General features: G+C 45.7%; 1 protein-coding gene across 1 annotated transcript in view; it reads left to right on the forward strand.

Moving 5' to 3' along the window:
- Positions 1-17,237, forward strand: part of RFC1 (replication factor C subunit 1) — a 711,111-nt gene that overhangs the window by 660,298 nt on the left and 33,576 nt on the right. The window contains exon 23 of the mRNA XM_078678327.1: positions 4,933-5,146. Coding sequence (XP_078534453.1) covers positions 4,933-5,146 — 214 coding nt within the window. The remainder of the gene's footprint in view (positions 1-4,932; positions 5,147-17,237) is intronic.

Here is a 17,237-nt window from a genome sequence, read left to right on the forward strand (position 1 = left end):
TATGACCAGTTTGGTAAAAAGGTCTTTTCCTCTTTGAGCGCTGGACTGCGGTCTTGTAATACCGCGTGCCTCTTGGGCCGCTACACCCACTCCCTGTGGGATACGGTCGAAGAGTGTTTGCCGCAATGCCCCCAGGAAGTGCGGGACAAGCTCACCCGGGCCTTGGTTGAAGGCCGGGATGCGGCGCGGTACTCGATCCGTTGTGGTCTGGACACGACCGACTCCCTGGGACGGGCCATGTCCACGACGGTGGCGATTCGTCGCCATGCGTGGCTGAGATCTGCCAACTTCTCGCCAGACGTCCAAAATACACTCATGGACATGCCATTTGATGGCAGCCGCCTGTTTGGTGACAAAGCGGACCACGCGCTGGAGCGCTTCAAGGACTCCAGGGTCACAGCCAAGTCCTTGGGTCTTTCGACCCAGCGCCAGCAGACGGGTTCGTTTCGCCCCTTTCGTGGCCAAGGGAGGGGCGGTCCCACACGTGCTGCCAGCCACGCGCCGCAGAACGCTCCCCAGCGCGGTGGCGGCCGTGGTTTCCGCCGTGGTGGCGGTAGAGGCCAGCGGCGAGGTCAGTCCACGCCTCCCCCCGCTGCTGCATCCAAGCCTTCCTAGTCCGAGCTTTCGGGCTCACGTGACGCCAGTGGGTGGCAGGGTTCGCCATCACCACTCCCGCTGGCGCACGATCACATCGGACAGGTGGGTGCTGCAGCTCGTTCGAAGGGGCTACGCCCTCCCCTTCGAGTCCACTCCTCCAGCCATGCCACCGCAGAACCACCGTGTGTCGGGGGACCACTTGACACTTCTGCAGGAGGAAGTTACGGCCCTCTTGGCCAAGGGGGCCATCGAGCGCGTTCCTGGGCCAGAAGTAGGGTGTGGTTGCTACTCCCACTACTTTCTGGTGCCCAAGAAGGACAAAGGAGGCCTGCGTCCTATCTTGGACCTACGGAACGTCAACGGCTTCCTCCGGAAGGAGAAGTTCAAGATGTTGACTTTGGCTCAGGTCTTGGCTGCTCTAGACCCACAAGACTGGATGGTAGCGTTGGACTTGCAGGATGCGTATTTTCACATCCCCGTCCTGCCGGCCCACCGGCGTTACCTGCGGTTCACGGTAGGCCACGGGCACTTTCAGTTTATCGTGCTCCCCTTCGGCCTTACCAGCGCCCCACGGGTGTTCACGAAAGTGATGGCGGTGGTCGCAGCTCATCTGCGCCGGTTAGGGGTGTCAGTCTTCCCCTACCTCGACGACTGGTTGTTGAAGGCGGGCTCGCCCCAGACAGTCGTCCACCACCTTCAGATGACGGCAGACCTCCTGCACGAGCTGGGGTTTTCCATCAATGTGCCGAAATCACACCTGTGACCCTCTCAAAAGCTCCTTTTCATCGGAGCGGTTCTCGACTCGGCGCAGTTTCGGGTTTATCCCCCGGAACGGCGGGTCCGGGATATTCAGGCTCTGATTCCCATCTTTCAGCCGTTATCCCGGGTTTCGGTCAGGTTGACGCTGCGGCTTCTGGGGCTGATGGCCTCCTGCATCCTACTGGTGCATCACGCCAGGTGGCGGATGCGGGCTCTGCAGTGGGACCTGAAGTTTCAGTGGGCCCAGCATCAGGGCAACCTATCCGACCATGTCCTGATCTCGGAGGGCACTGCGAGACAGTTGCAGTGGTGGCTTACGGACCGCGATTGGGTCAGAGGCAGATCCCTCTCCCTTCCCCAACCGGAGCACGTGGTTGTGACGGACGCGTCCCTCCAGGGCTGGGGTGGCCACTTGGGAGAGGCGGAGATCAGAGGCATCTGGTCTCCGGCGGAGTCCCGGCTCCATATCAACATGTTGGAGCTACGGGCGATTCGCCTAGCACTGAAGGCATTCCTCCCCTTTGTCAACGGGAGTGTAGTGCAGGTGTTCACGGACAACACCACCGCCATGTGGTACTGCAACAAACAGGGCGGTGTGGGGTCGTGGACCCTTTGCCAGGAGGCTCTGCGTCTCTGGCAATGGCTGGAACGTCAGGGCGTGACTCTGACGGTTCAACACCTGGCAGGTTCTCTGAACGCCAGGGCGGACGAACTCAGCCGTCGGTGCTCGGTGGATCACGAATGGCGTCTGAACTCGGACGTGGCGAGAGGCCTCTTTCAGCAATGGGGAGAGCCTTGGTTAGATCTATTCGCCACAGAAGAGAACGCGCGATGTCATCAGTTCTGCGCGTTGGAGTTTCCAAGACGGCACTCGCTCGGCGACGCCTTTCGGCGCGAGTGGAGTTGCGGTCTGTTGTACGCCTTTCCGCCTATACCACTTCTGCCCAGAGTGCTGAAGAAGATCAGGCGCGACCGGGCCCAAGTTATCCTTGTGGCTCCGGACTGGGCTCGAAGGTACTGGTATCCCGAGCTACTCAGCATGACAGTCGGTCCCTCGATCCGCCTGCCCCTTCAGGAGGACCTTCTGTCGCAGCAGCAGGGGACGGTCCTCCACCCGAACCTGTCCAGTCTCCACCTCCATGCTTGGAGATTGAGCGGCGACAGTTGAGGCCATTTGACTTGCCTCCTAAAGTCTGTGATGTTATTCTGGCAGCCAGGCGTCCCTCCACAAAGTCGGTATACGCCTGCCGGTGGAACAGATTTGTGGCATGGTGCACAGCAAAGGCTGTGGACCCCCTTTCTGCACCTCTGTCTGAGGTTCTCCTCTTCCTTCTTTCCCTTGCCCAGCAGGGCTCTGCTCTGGGCACTATCAAGGGCTATCTGTCTGCCCTTTCCGCCTTCTTACGGCTACCTGATCAGCCATCTTTATTCAAGTCCCCTATTGTATTACGATTCTTGAAAGGCATCACGCACATGTATCCACCTGCTCCGTTCGTGATGCCTCAGTGGGACTTGAACCTGGTTCTGACTTTCCTGATGTGTGCTCCCTTTGAGCCTCTTCATTCCTGTCCTCTCCGTCTTCTCACTTTAAAGACGGCCTTCCTGGTTGCCATCACCTCTGCCAGGAGAGTGAGTGAGCTCCAGGCCCTTTCTGTTAAACCTCCTTTCTTGTCTGTTCATCCTGACAAGGTGGTTCTTAGGACTAGACCTTCTTTCCTGCCCAAGGTAGTCTCTGCTTTTCACATTGGGCAGTCCATCACCTTGCCCTCCTTCTTCCCGCCTCCGCATCCTTCAAAGGATGAAGAGCGGCTCCATCGTCTGGACCCAAAACGTGCGCTTTCATTTTACATGGATCGCACACGCCAGTTTCGGGTGGATGACCAACTGTTTGTTGGCTACGTGGGTGAGAAGAAGGGAAGGGCGGTACAGAAACGAACCATCTCTCGGTGGGTCGTCCTGTGCATCAAAGCATGCTACTCTTTGGCTCGGAAGGAGCCTCCTGTTGGGCTGAGGGCCCATTCCACTCGGGCTACGGCGGCTACTACTGCCCTGGGCCGGGGAGTCCCTTTGCAGGACATTTGCCAGGCGGCTACGTGGGCTTCGCTGCACACCTTTGCGAGGCACTACTGCCTGGACAGTCAAGTCCGGAGGGATGGCTTCTTTGGCCGTTCGGTCCTCCAGGACTTTCTGGTGTAGGTTGTATTGGTTCGCAGACCCACCACCGGGGTTGGTATTGCTGGGGTATCTATTCTAAGGTAAGGAATCTAATACTAACCTGTTTCTTTCAGATGAACAAGTTACTTACCTTCGGTAACGATATATCTGTAAGAAACAGTAGTTAGTATTAGATTCCTTACCGCCCCACCCATCCTCCCCGTTCTGCGAACTGATACCTAGGGTTAAGGACATCCCTTTCAGGGCCCTAGTTTCAAATGGCACCAGTGTTAGTTCTCACATGGCTCTGCGTGTTCTGGCGCGGAAAAGCTGTGTGCAAAGAACTGACGTCAGCGCGCGGAGGCGGCGTCTATATACTCCAGCGACGTCATCACGGCGCACGACGCCGACGACGCGGAGCCGCAGGGGACGCCTGCAGACGACGCCTACCGACGCGCAGGGGTACTGCTACGCAAAAGTTTCCGGATCCAGACTGACGCCTGGGGATATTCTAAGGTAAGGAATCTAATACTAACTACTGTTTCTTACAGATATATCGTTACCGAAGGTAAGTAACTTGTTCTTTATGTAGACTCTTCTTTGTAAATGACTGACTGGGCATGGTTATTTGTATTGCCTCTCCTTCTGTATTGTATGCCTCCCATAGAGAAATATTCAAGCTACTTACATGTATTTTGCTGGTTACATGTATTTTTCATGTATTGTGTTCTGAATACTTGCGAGGCAAAGCACAATTTGGCCACAAAGTCTTTCCAGATGTGTTCATCTAACTAGTTAGCTGCCCATGCTGCCGTTCTGAGTACTGTCTGTGACCTTGCTTGCTATGGATTATGTCCATAGATTGGTAATAAGAACGCATCCAGATGTAGACTAGGAAATAGATTGCCAATATCCATCCGTCCTGTGCGGTCTGTCAAATCATCATACTAGTAGGTGCTTGTAAGGGTGGGTGTCCTTGTGGGAGAATTGGGGAAGGCTGCACATTACTAGCACACAAAGGGCTTTGGTTAAATAGCTTTGAGTAGCTGCTGCTTGTCCAGCCAGTAGATGGCAATGCCCAAACGTATTGTGAATAGGGGTTAGACTAAGAGTAATAGTCACAATTAAACTAACTTTTATTTTTACCTCCAGCATTTGTTTTGGAATTTCTGCATGTTGGTTCAGTGTCTGATCAGAAGAAGGGCATACGCAGCACAAATGAATATTTATAATGATGATAATCTTTACAGAGCTGTCACAATTTTTTGTGTTAACATGAGAATATGTTGCTTAATAATAATATTTTTGTGTTCTGTGAGCTTGGGTGGAGGCGACCTCAAGATATGATCATGATGTGAGCACAACTGTCAAATCTGAAAAAGAATTACCACTTTACTCTGTGTACAATCTCTTTTGTTAAAGAACTCATACTTGCAAAGGTGGCATGAATATGGACTACTTGCCATATATGCGAGATGCGTTGGTTAGACCCTTGGCTTCCAATGGAGCAGAAGGTGTACAGGAGGTAGTGGATTTCATGGACACGTACTACTTGATGAAAGAGGACGTTGAAAATATCATGGAGATCAGCAGCTGGGGAGGCAAACCAAGCCCCTTTTCCAAACTTGATCCCAAGGTGAGAAATTCTTGTAACTATCAGTTATCTGAGATATAAACCTGTTGAGATATGCTCATTTAGGTTAAAACTCTATGATTCATAGAAACAGAGCACAGCTTCACATTTTCGCTACAAATGATTTCAGAATGTTCTAACACACTGCTAGGTGTTGCTCCAGTGCTACATGGTGGTGTCACTCTTCTTTTTTTGATATTTCAAAACTAGAATACCAGGTTTGCGTATTTAAGAGTGTATTCTGGTTGAAACCTCAAAATGAGGCGTGCAGTGGGCATTCCTGGTTCTCTTGGCCTCTTTTTTTTAAATGGAGGCTAGAATAAGGATTCCTTAAAATGTCTTTTTCATACATGTTTTCTCTTCACGGGTTGTTCCTGATGGGTTTCTTCAAATTCTTTGAATTTTTTTAAGTTTCAGGTGTGTTTGCTCATGTATTATGTCTCTGTAAAACCCCATTGCAGATTTCTTGTAATTCCTACTAAAGAGGCATGAAAGCATGAGTTACATAAATGGTAACTAACTTGTCTGTACAGCTTGATGGTAAAAAGAAAGAAACTCACTTGCAATTCAACCATCTCATTATCAAAATGCAAACAACTCAACAGGGTTGGTTACACTTTGTCTTTGTTTATAAAAAAAAGAGGGCCTGTTATTTGCCCTCTTATGGCAGGGATGTTCCTGGTTTTAAGAGAATCTTATAAGAAGTCTAAAAAGTATAACTGAGGGAAGTAGGTTCAATACAAGAGGAAAACCCCTTGATGCTTCAGTCAAAGGGGAAAATCCACTCATTAGGTAAGTCATGCATTTTTCCTGGGTGCAGTTTAATCAAATTTAACATGTTGCGTCAGTCCACACAACTGTGCTGTGGCTTGAAACCTCATCTGCTGCCTTTCCAATGTGCATCGTAAGCCACCTTCTTCCGAACTGAAGCAATTCAGCTGTTCAGGTCTCAAGTGTTACATATTAAGATGATGTCGGCAATGCAGATGCTGCTTATTCTGCCTTTACAGATGCTAAAGTGTTGTCTGTTCCGTTCAAGTCTATTTATCTAGACCTACTTCTATAATATTGCATCCATCAAACTTCAACTGATTTGTAATGAAGCAGGTTAAAACTTCACTTTGTCAGTTTCAAAATGGCAATCCGCTTTTGACTTTGACAATAAGAGGACAATTGCAGTCATGTACTGTCTGAAAGGCTTCAATCAGACATATAAAACGATAGTCACTGCTCATACTATCAAAAGGCTGCTCATGTCTACTTGACAACATGTTTCTTCTGCCCTTCTGTAGATGTCGGGTTCTATGCATCAGGACATACCGAGGAACAGGAGACAAATACCTCCATTTCCTCAGTCTCCATCTTGCTACTTGACCAACTGGTTAAGAGCTATATCCATGACCTTGGAAGAATTGAGTTGAGTATTTACTCCACTAGTGCTGAAATGCAAACATATTGTTAAGCATGGTTAAGTAGACAGTAATTTGGTCTATTTACACCATCCAGTTTTTAATTTAAGTTAAAACTGGCATTTTTTATTTGAGACATTATTTTATTGAAAATTTGAAATATTTAAAACCATTGCATTTGCTGTCCATCTAAATTGTATGCACATTTCCATTAAGGTGTTGCTTAAATAGACTTGTAATGTTTCCATGTGGTCATGAAAATAAACAGAAAAAAAGAATAATTTAATAATAATCTGAACTTGCAAAAAATGGTCAATGTTATCTGGAGGTCTTATGTGTTACACAAAAGACTTTACTACAGATATTTGTGTTCCAGTCACACACTAATTTGCAGAAATTGAACAAAACCTAAACTAAACAAAGAAACTCACAAAACAGTTCAGCACAATACAGCTCTTAATTGAATTAGGGTTGTATGAAGATGTCAACTTATGAGTTTAAATGGAAATAGCAAAGAGACCCGCACAAGGAAAGTTATACATACATTAAATTTCTTGCTAGAGTATGCAATAGTATTTACAAATATACAGGATAAACGCTTTCCAAGAAGAAGTAAGGTCCAAGTCTTGAGAGTTATGAAGGAGGGCTTTTTATTCATGAACAAGCATGTTGAAGATTCAAAAAATTGCTAGCAGCCAACGCGTTTCGTCACCACTGTGACTTCTTCAGGGCTAGAAGCAATTGTACATAAAACACGAAATTACAAATAGGAAATATTTACACAGTAAATAAAGAGACAAACAAATCTTATATACATCATAAAAGATGGTGGTTGCACTAGGCCTAGTACAATTGACCATTAGTTATTATATATCAAAAGTTCCAAAATGTCAGTTGACATCTGCACTTAATTATATTACATATGCTGCAGATTTGCATCATTCCACTACATACATTTGGAAAGCGTTAGATTGTATCACAAATTACATTATTTTAATAAAAATTGCCTTTTCACGGTATTCGAGTGTGAAGCTAACACAGGGAGGAAATTAACTTCAAAACTCATCTAGTTTCACTCTTAAAAAGTTCTATTGGTTATATCTCCTTTTTAGTTATTCAGAGATATCATATAGTGCCCAGTATGTATCCAGTATTACACACTAGGACAGTAAAACTATCTATCTCGTGGGTATATTATATAATTACAATGCTACAGCATCATACTCCTCATATCTCATTTCGAAAGTATTTTCTTTTTAGAAAAAAGCATTTTGCATACCTCTAAGGTCAGTTGAGCTGTGTTAAATAGAGCTTGCGTCGCTTGAACCGAGATACATCAATGTAAGCACCTATGAGGTATCAAATATACACATTAGATTCCTATGGTTACATGCAGATGACATGCATAGAATTCATAGATTTGAATTACACTTACAATCAAAATCCCTTCTCCTAGTTCCTTAAGTATTTAATCTGACTTCTCAGTTTTTCCTCTAGTGTACAGCATTTAACGGTGTTCCCATCTGTGTCGCAAGGATCTAAAAGTATATAATACACCTTAGTACCAACTTAATATGTATAGTGTGTCATACTAAAGAGTCGTTTGCAATATCCAAAGTATTTTACTTACAATATCAAGAGTAATCTGATATATCCACAATGGCGTCTTGTTCGTTATTTTCTATGTATTCAGATGTTGTAGTATTATAGGACCATCAGAAATTCTTCAATAAGTAACGGGCATCTATAATAACGTATAAAAGTCATAATTTAGACATTCATTCTAGCGATTTCCTATTATTCAATCTCCTATTTTTGGGTACCGAATCCTGCTTTGACACGGTAATCTGATACTGCAACTGACTCTGCACACCTATTTAGACATTCATTATAATGATTCCATATTATTCAGTCTCCTATTTTTGTGAGGACCCTTACTTTGGCACAGTAGTCTAGTGTTGTTACCAACTATACACCCCTATTTGATTGTCATCAATTGAATCGATATGTTTTAGCAAGGGATTTCAAAAACAGATGCTGCATAACAATTATAGCTCCTGCTGTTCTGATTTGCAGTTAGTAAGTAATTGTTCCCAAAGCGGGCACTTTCTAAGTGCTTGTGGCAAGAGCATCATAATTATTCCCTTTCCCAGGTGAGTTCTAGGTGTTAGCACGGGATTATCGACGTACTTTTACTCTTGTTCAGCTACTTGCATCATATGCTCCGATACTTATGAATATTTAAGAAGAGCCCAATTTAGGTTCCATAATTATATCTACTTTATGTGGAGAATAATTAGAGTACAAGTGCGCCGCATTTAAAACATTGCTAGAGTCATAGCCATGGGTCTTTTTTTTCCCTCCAGAGAAAACGAGAACGGGCACAGGCTTCATCGTTATATTTTGCTACGTTTTTAAAGGATGGTTGAGATCATGTTAAACGCAAAAGGACAATATTTTTATATAGCAACTCCCAGGGCAACTTTCACATAACTCGAGCGTGGACTCCACAACCCCTTGAGAGGACGTCCCCGATTTGCAGAGCTTAGGGCTAGGGGCGACTACATCACCCGGGTGTGACAGCTACTCACACTCCTGAGAAATATCGAGGGCTTATCAACGTACTTACTTTCAGCGTGCTGCCGGATTCGCGTGCATGGTCCCTTCCCAGTAGATGGAAGAAACCAAATGCAAACGTCTTTAAATACCCATATCCTCTAACTTCATTAATGCAAATTTGGAACAGCTGGGCATAGTTGTATTTTGCCGCGCGTAGATGTCAAGCCGCAAGTCATGACGCACACAGGCACATGGGAGTTGTAGTATTCAAACGTCCCATTGTTGCTGCGTCCCCAGCATACAATACTGATGGGAGATGTAGTTCCTACAGTCACATGCTTCATATAGGTCCGAAAGTCGGAAGCGGCGTCATTACAGAATATGTATTGAAAACTATATTTGCCAATTCCCCCGCTCGTGCAAGTTTAATTAGTTAAGACTATCACCATCATTATATTTATTCTCATGTTATATTATTTGAGCGTCCCCAGCATACAATGCTGATGGGAAATGTAGTTCCTACAGTCACATGCTTCGTGTAGACCCGCAACTCGTAATGGGAAGCGGCGCCATTACAGAATGGGCATTAAAAACTATATTTGCCAATGCTCCCGCCGTGCAAGTTTAATTAGTTATGACTATCGCCCTCATTATATTTATTCTCATATTATATTATTTGGAAGACTGATCAAACTACTCACAAGGGTTTTGAATATTATACGTTTTTTAAATATAATTCAAGTTTGTTTCATAGCTACCTGCCAATTGTCAAACTCAACTCTACTGTTCAACACAGCATTATCAGCACTGGGTATAACACACAGCCAGTACCTCTATGTACGTAAAGAGATATTAGCTTGTTTTCAGTTGGTTAGTCAAGAATAAAGTAATTAGGGGGAAATTGTTTATATCTAGTTGAGGTTTGTCTTTGACTTCATATGTTCTGAGTCAGTCAGTTATTGGATCTAAATCATTTTTAATACTGATAGTGTTCTCTCTGAGTTTGGTAATCGCAAACCGTAAAGGATAAACAAAATTGCATTTAAATGTATGCATTATGGGACCCTTACTCTTCTGGCAGTTCCAGTTGTAACTAGCTGCTCGTAGCATTTGTTGGCTGCAGATACACATGCTATGCCTACTTCTGCCATCGAGTGTTGGGCTCTGACTCCACAACTTGTTTTTCTAGAAGAAGTCTTTTATTGCTGCAGTGATGTTAAGTCTCCTCCTCTTCGAGAGAATGCACATGTTCAATGACTCCATTGTTAGATTATTTTTTTCCCTCCATCGGGTTCGAACCGATTGCGCCTGAGCTCTGTGCATCTTTAATGCCTTTGCGGCCCATGGAAGCGCAATGGACCCGTAGCGACTTCTACCCGAAGAATCCAACACTACAATGTAAGCTGTCTGATTTTTTACAGGGACCATTCTGTTTGGATCGACTTCAGCACGAGAGGCCCCTTCCCAGTTCCCCCAAGAATGTTCGGCTCTGGGTGATGGAAGGTAAAAAAGAGAGACTTTGCAGCAAGTGCTATCAACGCGGGGCAAAATATGCATACTCTGATCAACACAACGTCTGCCTGTCGTCGAAGCACAACAAGTAGGACTACGTTGTCTGTGGCCTTTTCAAGAATAAGAAAACCTTACTCTCCAGAGGGGACCGCCACCTAACTCATACCATGGAGATAGTGTGGAAGGCTGAAATCTCTGCAGATGAAGAACAGCAGCTAAAGGTCAGCATCGAGGGGGAAAGAGGACAATCCCGCAGAGAAGGATGCCATCTTGTGGAGTTCACACAATGTCACTTCTGATGACACCAACCAACATGAGGAGGAAGACTGCGACAAGTCGATACCGTCGGCTATGGAACTTCTGGAAGTACAAAGCGCATCGGGGCCCAGGACGAAGACTATTCTAAAGGCTGTGAGTACACAAGGTCAGTAGACCACCACGCATTCCAAAAGACTACCACCACCACCCTCCCACCATCGCCACAGCCTTCGGGTTCTGGCCGACACCAAGAGTATACATTGGAGCCAAGACAGGACCAGCCTGAGCTCTATCAGGCTGCAGGCCACAAACAGACATGGAGGGGACGTACAGCCCTCAAAGCCACACTTGGTGCCGACAAAGCCATGGACGCTTGTGCAGCCAGTGGCGCTGACAAAACCTTTGTCGTCCCAGCCTCCTTCAGGGTCTGCAAAGCCGTTTGGAGCTGATAAAACGTATGGTGTTCACACACCTTAGCCCGCCTAACCATACGTCGACTCTTAAGAAAGCACCTAAGCGACTCGTAAAAAATCTACGGGTTCGACATCCATGCTCTATCAGAGCACAGGAATAAAATAACTGATCAGGGCACTACTCAAGAAAAGTAAAATCGCAACCACTACGGATTTGGAGGGATATGTTTTTGAAAACCTTCAAGAACTAATGGTTAAAAAACGTTCTCTGGGGATAACCATTTGCCTGAGAAGGCCCGCAAGAAGGCTGGGCAGTGACTACAAGAGCCTTTTCCAAAGAAGAAGAAGAGTATGGAGCATAAGGCCACTAGTCCTATGCCGCTTGATATTACACCACCTATGGTACCATCATCCACACATTCAGACGACGGAGACACAGGGAGCCCTATTCTAGATACTCATGACAGACTCACAGGGAGCCCCTCACAAAATCTCGGACCGTAGGGATGCATATTACTTAGTGCTGCCAGACCCAGTCATTGAGGTGCCAGTCCCAGCTAAAGTATCACCGCCTTCTTTCATAGTGTCATTCAGCTGAGTACCATAAACTACAGATGCATACAACAGAGGAAGAATCGGACTTCTTAGTCAAGACGCTCTCCAAGACAGAGTGCTCGATAGGGCCAATATTCAAAGTCTCAGCTGAGATATTAAAAACCCCAGACAAATCCAGTGTACTAACACCACCATTGAACGGAAATACAAAACTTCCCCTGCTGACCCTCTTTATTTCGGGGGTCATCTGACAGCTCACTTCTTGGTTGTAACAACTGCAAGGAAGAGGGCAGCCTCTGAGAGTACTGGAGACGCACTGCCTCCTGATAAATAAAGCAAACGCATAGATGTGGCAGGAAAACTGGTTGCAGTGAGTCATGCAAATCATTGGCGCATGGCCAACTCAGGGGGTTTGCCGTTGCGAATTGTTAGTTACTGAAAGTAGGCTAATCTCAAATGCAACTATACGCTGTGCCCTAGACAGCACAGACTCCGCAGCACTCCTGCATAGACATACCTGGCTATGCTCCTCATGGTTCAAACCTTAAGTGCAACAACACCTGCTTAACATCCTATTTGATGGGGAACATCTCTTCAGGCCAGAGGTAGATTCCCAGTTAGAAAATATAAAAAGGACACGGGGAATACTAAATCCATGGGGACACTTCATCAGCAGTCCTCTTGTAGATATCAGGGCAGACCACCACCTCTGACACTCAGACAAAAGCAGCAGAAAACATCACCAGCAAGGGGGTAAAAGGTACTACAGAGGAAGCTTTATGGGGGTAACCAGAGAGGCAGAAGTAGGGAGACTTCAAGGGAAGGAAGCCTCCACCTCAAAAACAATGACTCACCACACGTGCTGCCCGAACACACAACACCTGTCGGGGAAAGGCTGGAGTAGTTTCACCACCAGTGGCCAGAAATAACATCAGACCAGTGTGTACTATCCATCGGCCACCACGGATACTGCCTGGAACTGACCGCCACCATCTCCATAATTTTATATACCGATTCATCTGCTCATCGCTGATACCTCAGATTTGTGATAAATGAACATTGTTACCAGTTCAAAGTTCTGCAGTTTAGGACGATGCACCTTCTGTGCATGATAGCCTCCTGTATAGCAATAGCACCTCATTCCAGGCTCCACATGCAACCTTTACAGGAGTATCTCGCATCCATGTGGTCCCAAGCGAGGGCAATTTAGAAGATCTAGTGTTGGTTCTGAAGTGGGTCCATCAATAATTGCACAGGTGGGGCACAGAGAATCTCCTCAAGGGCATACCTTTTTGGAACCTGATCCCGCAAGTGACTATCACCACAGACTCATCCCTTCTAGGGTGGAGCGTACATATGGAGGACCTGACGGTTCAGGGCTCTTAGACCGGTGAGCAGCAAACACTACTTATCAGTGTGCCGAACCTCATAGCGATTCAGATGGCTCTAAAAGCCTTACTTCGCAATATAACCGGGAAGACTGTTGCTCTTTGAACAGACAACATGACGCAATGTATTTTCCCACAAAAACACACTTGATAAAGTTGTTTCAGCTGGCACAGGACATTTGGCACTGGGCTATCTGCCATCACATCCACCTCTTGACAGAGTTATCTCCCGGGAGTGGATAATTCGGTGGCGAACCTGCTAAGCAGGACGCAGCAACGAGTGGGAACTCCACCCTCAAGTCTCCCATTACTACTTCCAGCGGTAGGGAACACTGGACTTGGATCTGTAGAAAACACAAATGCCAAAACTTCACCTCCAGTTATCAGGGATATTTGCACATTCTCTTCTGCTTCTCCCACTCATTCCCTATCTTGTCAGGAAACTCAAACAGATATCTCAAGAGGATTCTAGTAGCTCCCACCTGGGCATGACGACCCTGGTTCACAACGCTCTCTAGTACATCCCAAGAGGCTACCCAACCTACCAAACCTTCTCACTCACAACAAGGGAAGGGTCAGGCATCCTAACCCCAAACAACTCAAAGTGGCAATCTGAATATTGAAGTATTAGGGGTTTGGATGCTTGCAATTGCCTCCACAGTGTATGGACATTCTAAGGGAGGCAAGACGCCCAACTACAAGAGCTTGTTACGCAGCTACGGGTAAACGCTTTGAAAGCTACTGTATAGCCTATCACATAGACCCTTATGCGCCTACTATACAACAAATAGAATGCTACTTGTTGCACCAAAAGTAAAATTTACCTTACACTTCCATACGACTGCACCTTGCTGATATTGTGGCTTTCCTGCAGAACCGCAAGTATCAGCCACTTTTTTAGATACCAGTTATTAAGGCTTTCATGGAAGGATTAAAAAGAATAATTGCACCACATGCACCACCTGTACCCTCGTGGAAATTAAATGTTGTTCTTACAAGGTTGATATCCAAATAGTTTAGCCATTTAATTCTTGTCCACTTCATTTCCTGTCTTGGATGGTTGCTTTCCTTGTAGCTATCACCTCCCTAAGAAGAGTTAGTAAAATTCATGTTCTTACCATAGAAGAATCTTATTTTCAGGTTTTTCAAGATAAAATACATCTGCGGACAAATCCAACATTTCTTCCGGCGGTCGTCTCATTTACATTTAAATCAAACACTTGATTTACCTGTTTTCTTCCCTAAACCGGAGACTGTGGCAGAGAGAACACGTAATACATTTGGTTTTAAATGGGCATTGATGTACTACATTTAGAGGACTAGACTTTATAGGAAAACACAACAGCTTTTTGGGGCTTTCTCAAATACAAGAAAGAGTAACACCATTTCTCAAGCAGGTATTGCACTGTGGATTACAGAATGTGTTCCAATTTGCTACATTAAAGCCAATCGAACTTTACCAACAGTTCCACTTGCACATTTTACTAGACAGAAAGGTGCTTCAATGGCTTTCTTAGGTAACATCCCTTTAACTACTATTTGTAAAGCTTACTGTATGGATAAGGCTGCATTTAGTTTCAAAAAGGTATTGAAATCTGCATTGTTAAGACACAATTTACATTGCAGTTTCGCAAATGTTGTGGAAGGTTAGGGGTTTGATCTTCCTGATCTTTGCACTGCCTATATTTGAACCTTTAAGAAGTCACTAGAAGTCATAGGTGTGGTTTACTGTCTCTGAACTCCATTTTTTTGTAAATCACTTCTTTAATTCCTTCCCTTCATCCTGCACAGTATCCCCAGTGATAGTGACTGCCACTATAACACTTATGCATAAATCGGGTGACTAATCCGGCTCTTAACCCCATAGCATTGCTGAATACTGACGCTAAGATCTATACAAAAATATTGGCTAATAGGTCTTAAGCTAAACTTGCCCTTCCTAATGGATCCAGATCAATCAGGGTTTATACCTCACATACAGGTGGCAGACAATATTAGACAAATTTTACACACCATAGAGAAAACTAACTTGCAGATTCCTGTGGCCAGCCTTTCCTTCGATGCCGAAAAGGCATTTGACAGAGTCAACTGGGCATTTATGATCCTGGTTCTGGAGGCAATAGGTTTAGGGCCAAGCATGGTGAAATGGATCTCGGCTAGTTACCAAAATCCCACAGCTAGGGGCAGGCAGAAGACCCGACATATCAGGGACACATGTAAAAACACATAGTTGGGCTAGAGGGCTGGGCCTTCCAGAAACCCAAAAGTACTTTCTGGCGGCACTGCTCTTCTTGGAGTGGTCTCTCTAAGAGACGGATAAACATTGGGTTTACATGTAGACGGTTGTGATGGGACGAGCACCGTGGGCCATGCCTTGGCTCCCTAAACGTAACAGACTGGCAGTGTTCATACTCACAGATCCCGAAACCCGCTTTTGAGCTGCGGGACTCAGCTCTGAGGGGTGGCCCACTAACCACCTCCCCATCCCCCTACGCCCCACTCCTCGGCAATACAGACTTCAACCCAGGCCTAATAACTAATGAATATAGAAAACGGATAAAGGGACGGTGTAGGATCATACGAGACCTATTCCAGGAGTGGGATAATAAATCCTTCCTCCAGTGCAAACCAGAGTATGGAATAGGCAAGACTGACCGCTTGCACTACTTTCAATTTTGACATAGGGTCCTGCACCTGGAGAATAGGGAGGCAGCGACCAGACCTCTTACGAGATGGGAGAAGTTATTTACTACATTTGCTACCCCCAAAGGCATCATCTCGAGGAAATGGCAAAGTTAGCTGCTGAAACAATATTCTTTAGCCCAGGGCAGAGGCGGTAGTCAGACATGGGTGCATTGTTTAAAAGTGTACAGAATCGAAAATTTATAAAATAATCATGATGTGGCATTACCACCAGGACATAGCTGAAACAGATGTACGGGTCAGCCAGTGGCCTGTGTTGGAGGGTTTGTGGGCCAGAGGGAGATGTAGAATATATGTGGTGGATATGTCCTAAGTTAGATGTTTTGGTAGGAAAATCCTCAGTCCCATTAAACGTGTGGTGGGCTAGCTCTTCCATTGGATCCGGTAACTATCATCCTGGGCCTGCAATGCAATACATACAAGGGTCTCACCAAGTTTGACTGGAGACTGATCTTCCATATGCTACTGGCAGCAAAACTCTTATTGGCCACGAAATAGAAATCATCAACAATTCCCATGTTACAGGAATGGTGGACTAAATTGTGGACGCTACTGGCAAATCAAGAGACTCACCTGGGCAGTCAACAGTATGGGCAACATTTATGAGAGCTAGTGACAACCTCTGGTAGACTATTTAACTGACAAAGGGTTTGAATATAGTTGTCCCAAAACTCTATGATCCGTTCGATTTACAGTGCATTTACAGTAATCTTAAGTGAGATATCTCAAACAGGTAAATGCAGTCACTTGTAGTTGAGTCTTCCCTCTTGGAAAGGAGTCCATGATCTAAACTCGCCAAAATCCAAGGGTCCACTTGGTTATCTGGATCCTTGTCTGGACTCTGGGGCGGGAGGCAGTTGGGTCCAAAAATGGGGCGCTATCTCCCTCCTGTGCCAGGATCTAGGGAAACAGCCCATCGAGTCACTGAAACTGAGGGCCTGGTTTCAACGTTGGAGGACTACTGGCTGCCATAGCACAGCTTAAGTACCAGGCTGAAATGCGGAAAATGGATCGGACAGGGGCAACCTAGATTTTTTTTGGTTCACAGAGGGAGTAGACGCTTCTGACACAGAGAAATTGCTGGAGCAGTGGCTGAGATCCTGAGATGCACTGTCACAGTGGTTCGTGATCAGAGGGAAGCCCCCCTCTGATCACCAGGCAGTTTAATAATTCGGGTCAGACATAGTATACTTTGAGAAGCCAGGAATAATTCTGATCTCCGCTTTAATATATCCAGTAGTAAGATTTTTCCAGACTATATCAGGGCGGTTCAATAGCTGAGGTGGTCCTTTGACTA

Source organism: Lissotriton helveticus, chromosome 2_2 (assembly GCF_964261635.1).
Source record: "Lissotriton helveticus chromosome 2_2, aLisHel1.1, whole genome shotgun sequence".
NCBI classification, from domain to species: Eukaryota; Metazoa; Chordata; class Amphibia; order Caudata; family Salamandridae; genus Lissotriton; species Lissotriton helveticus.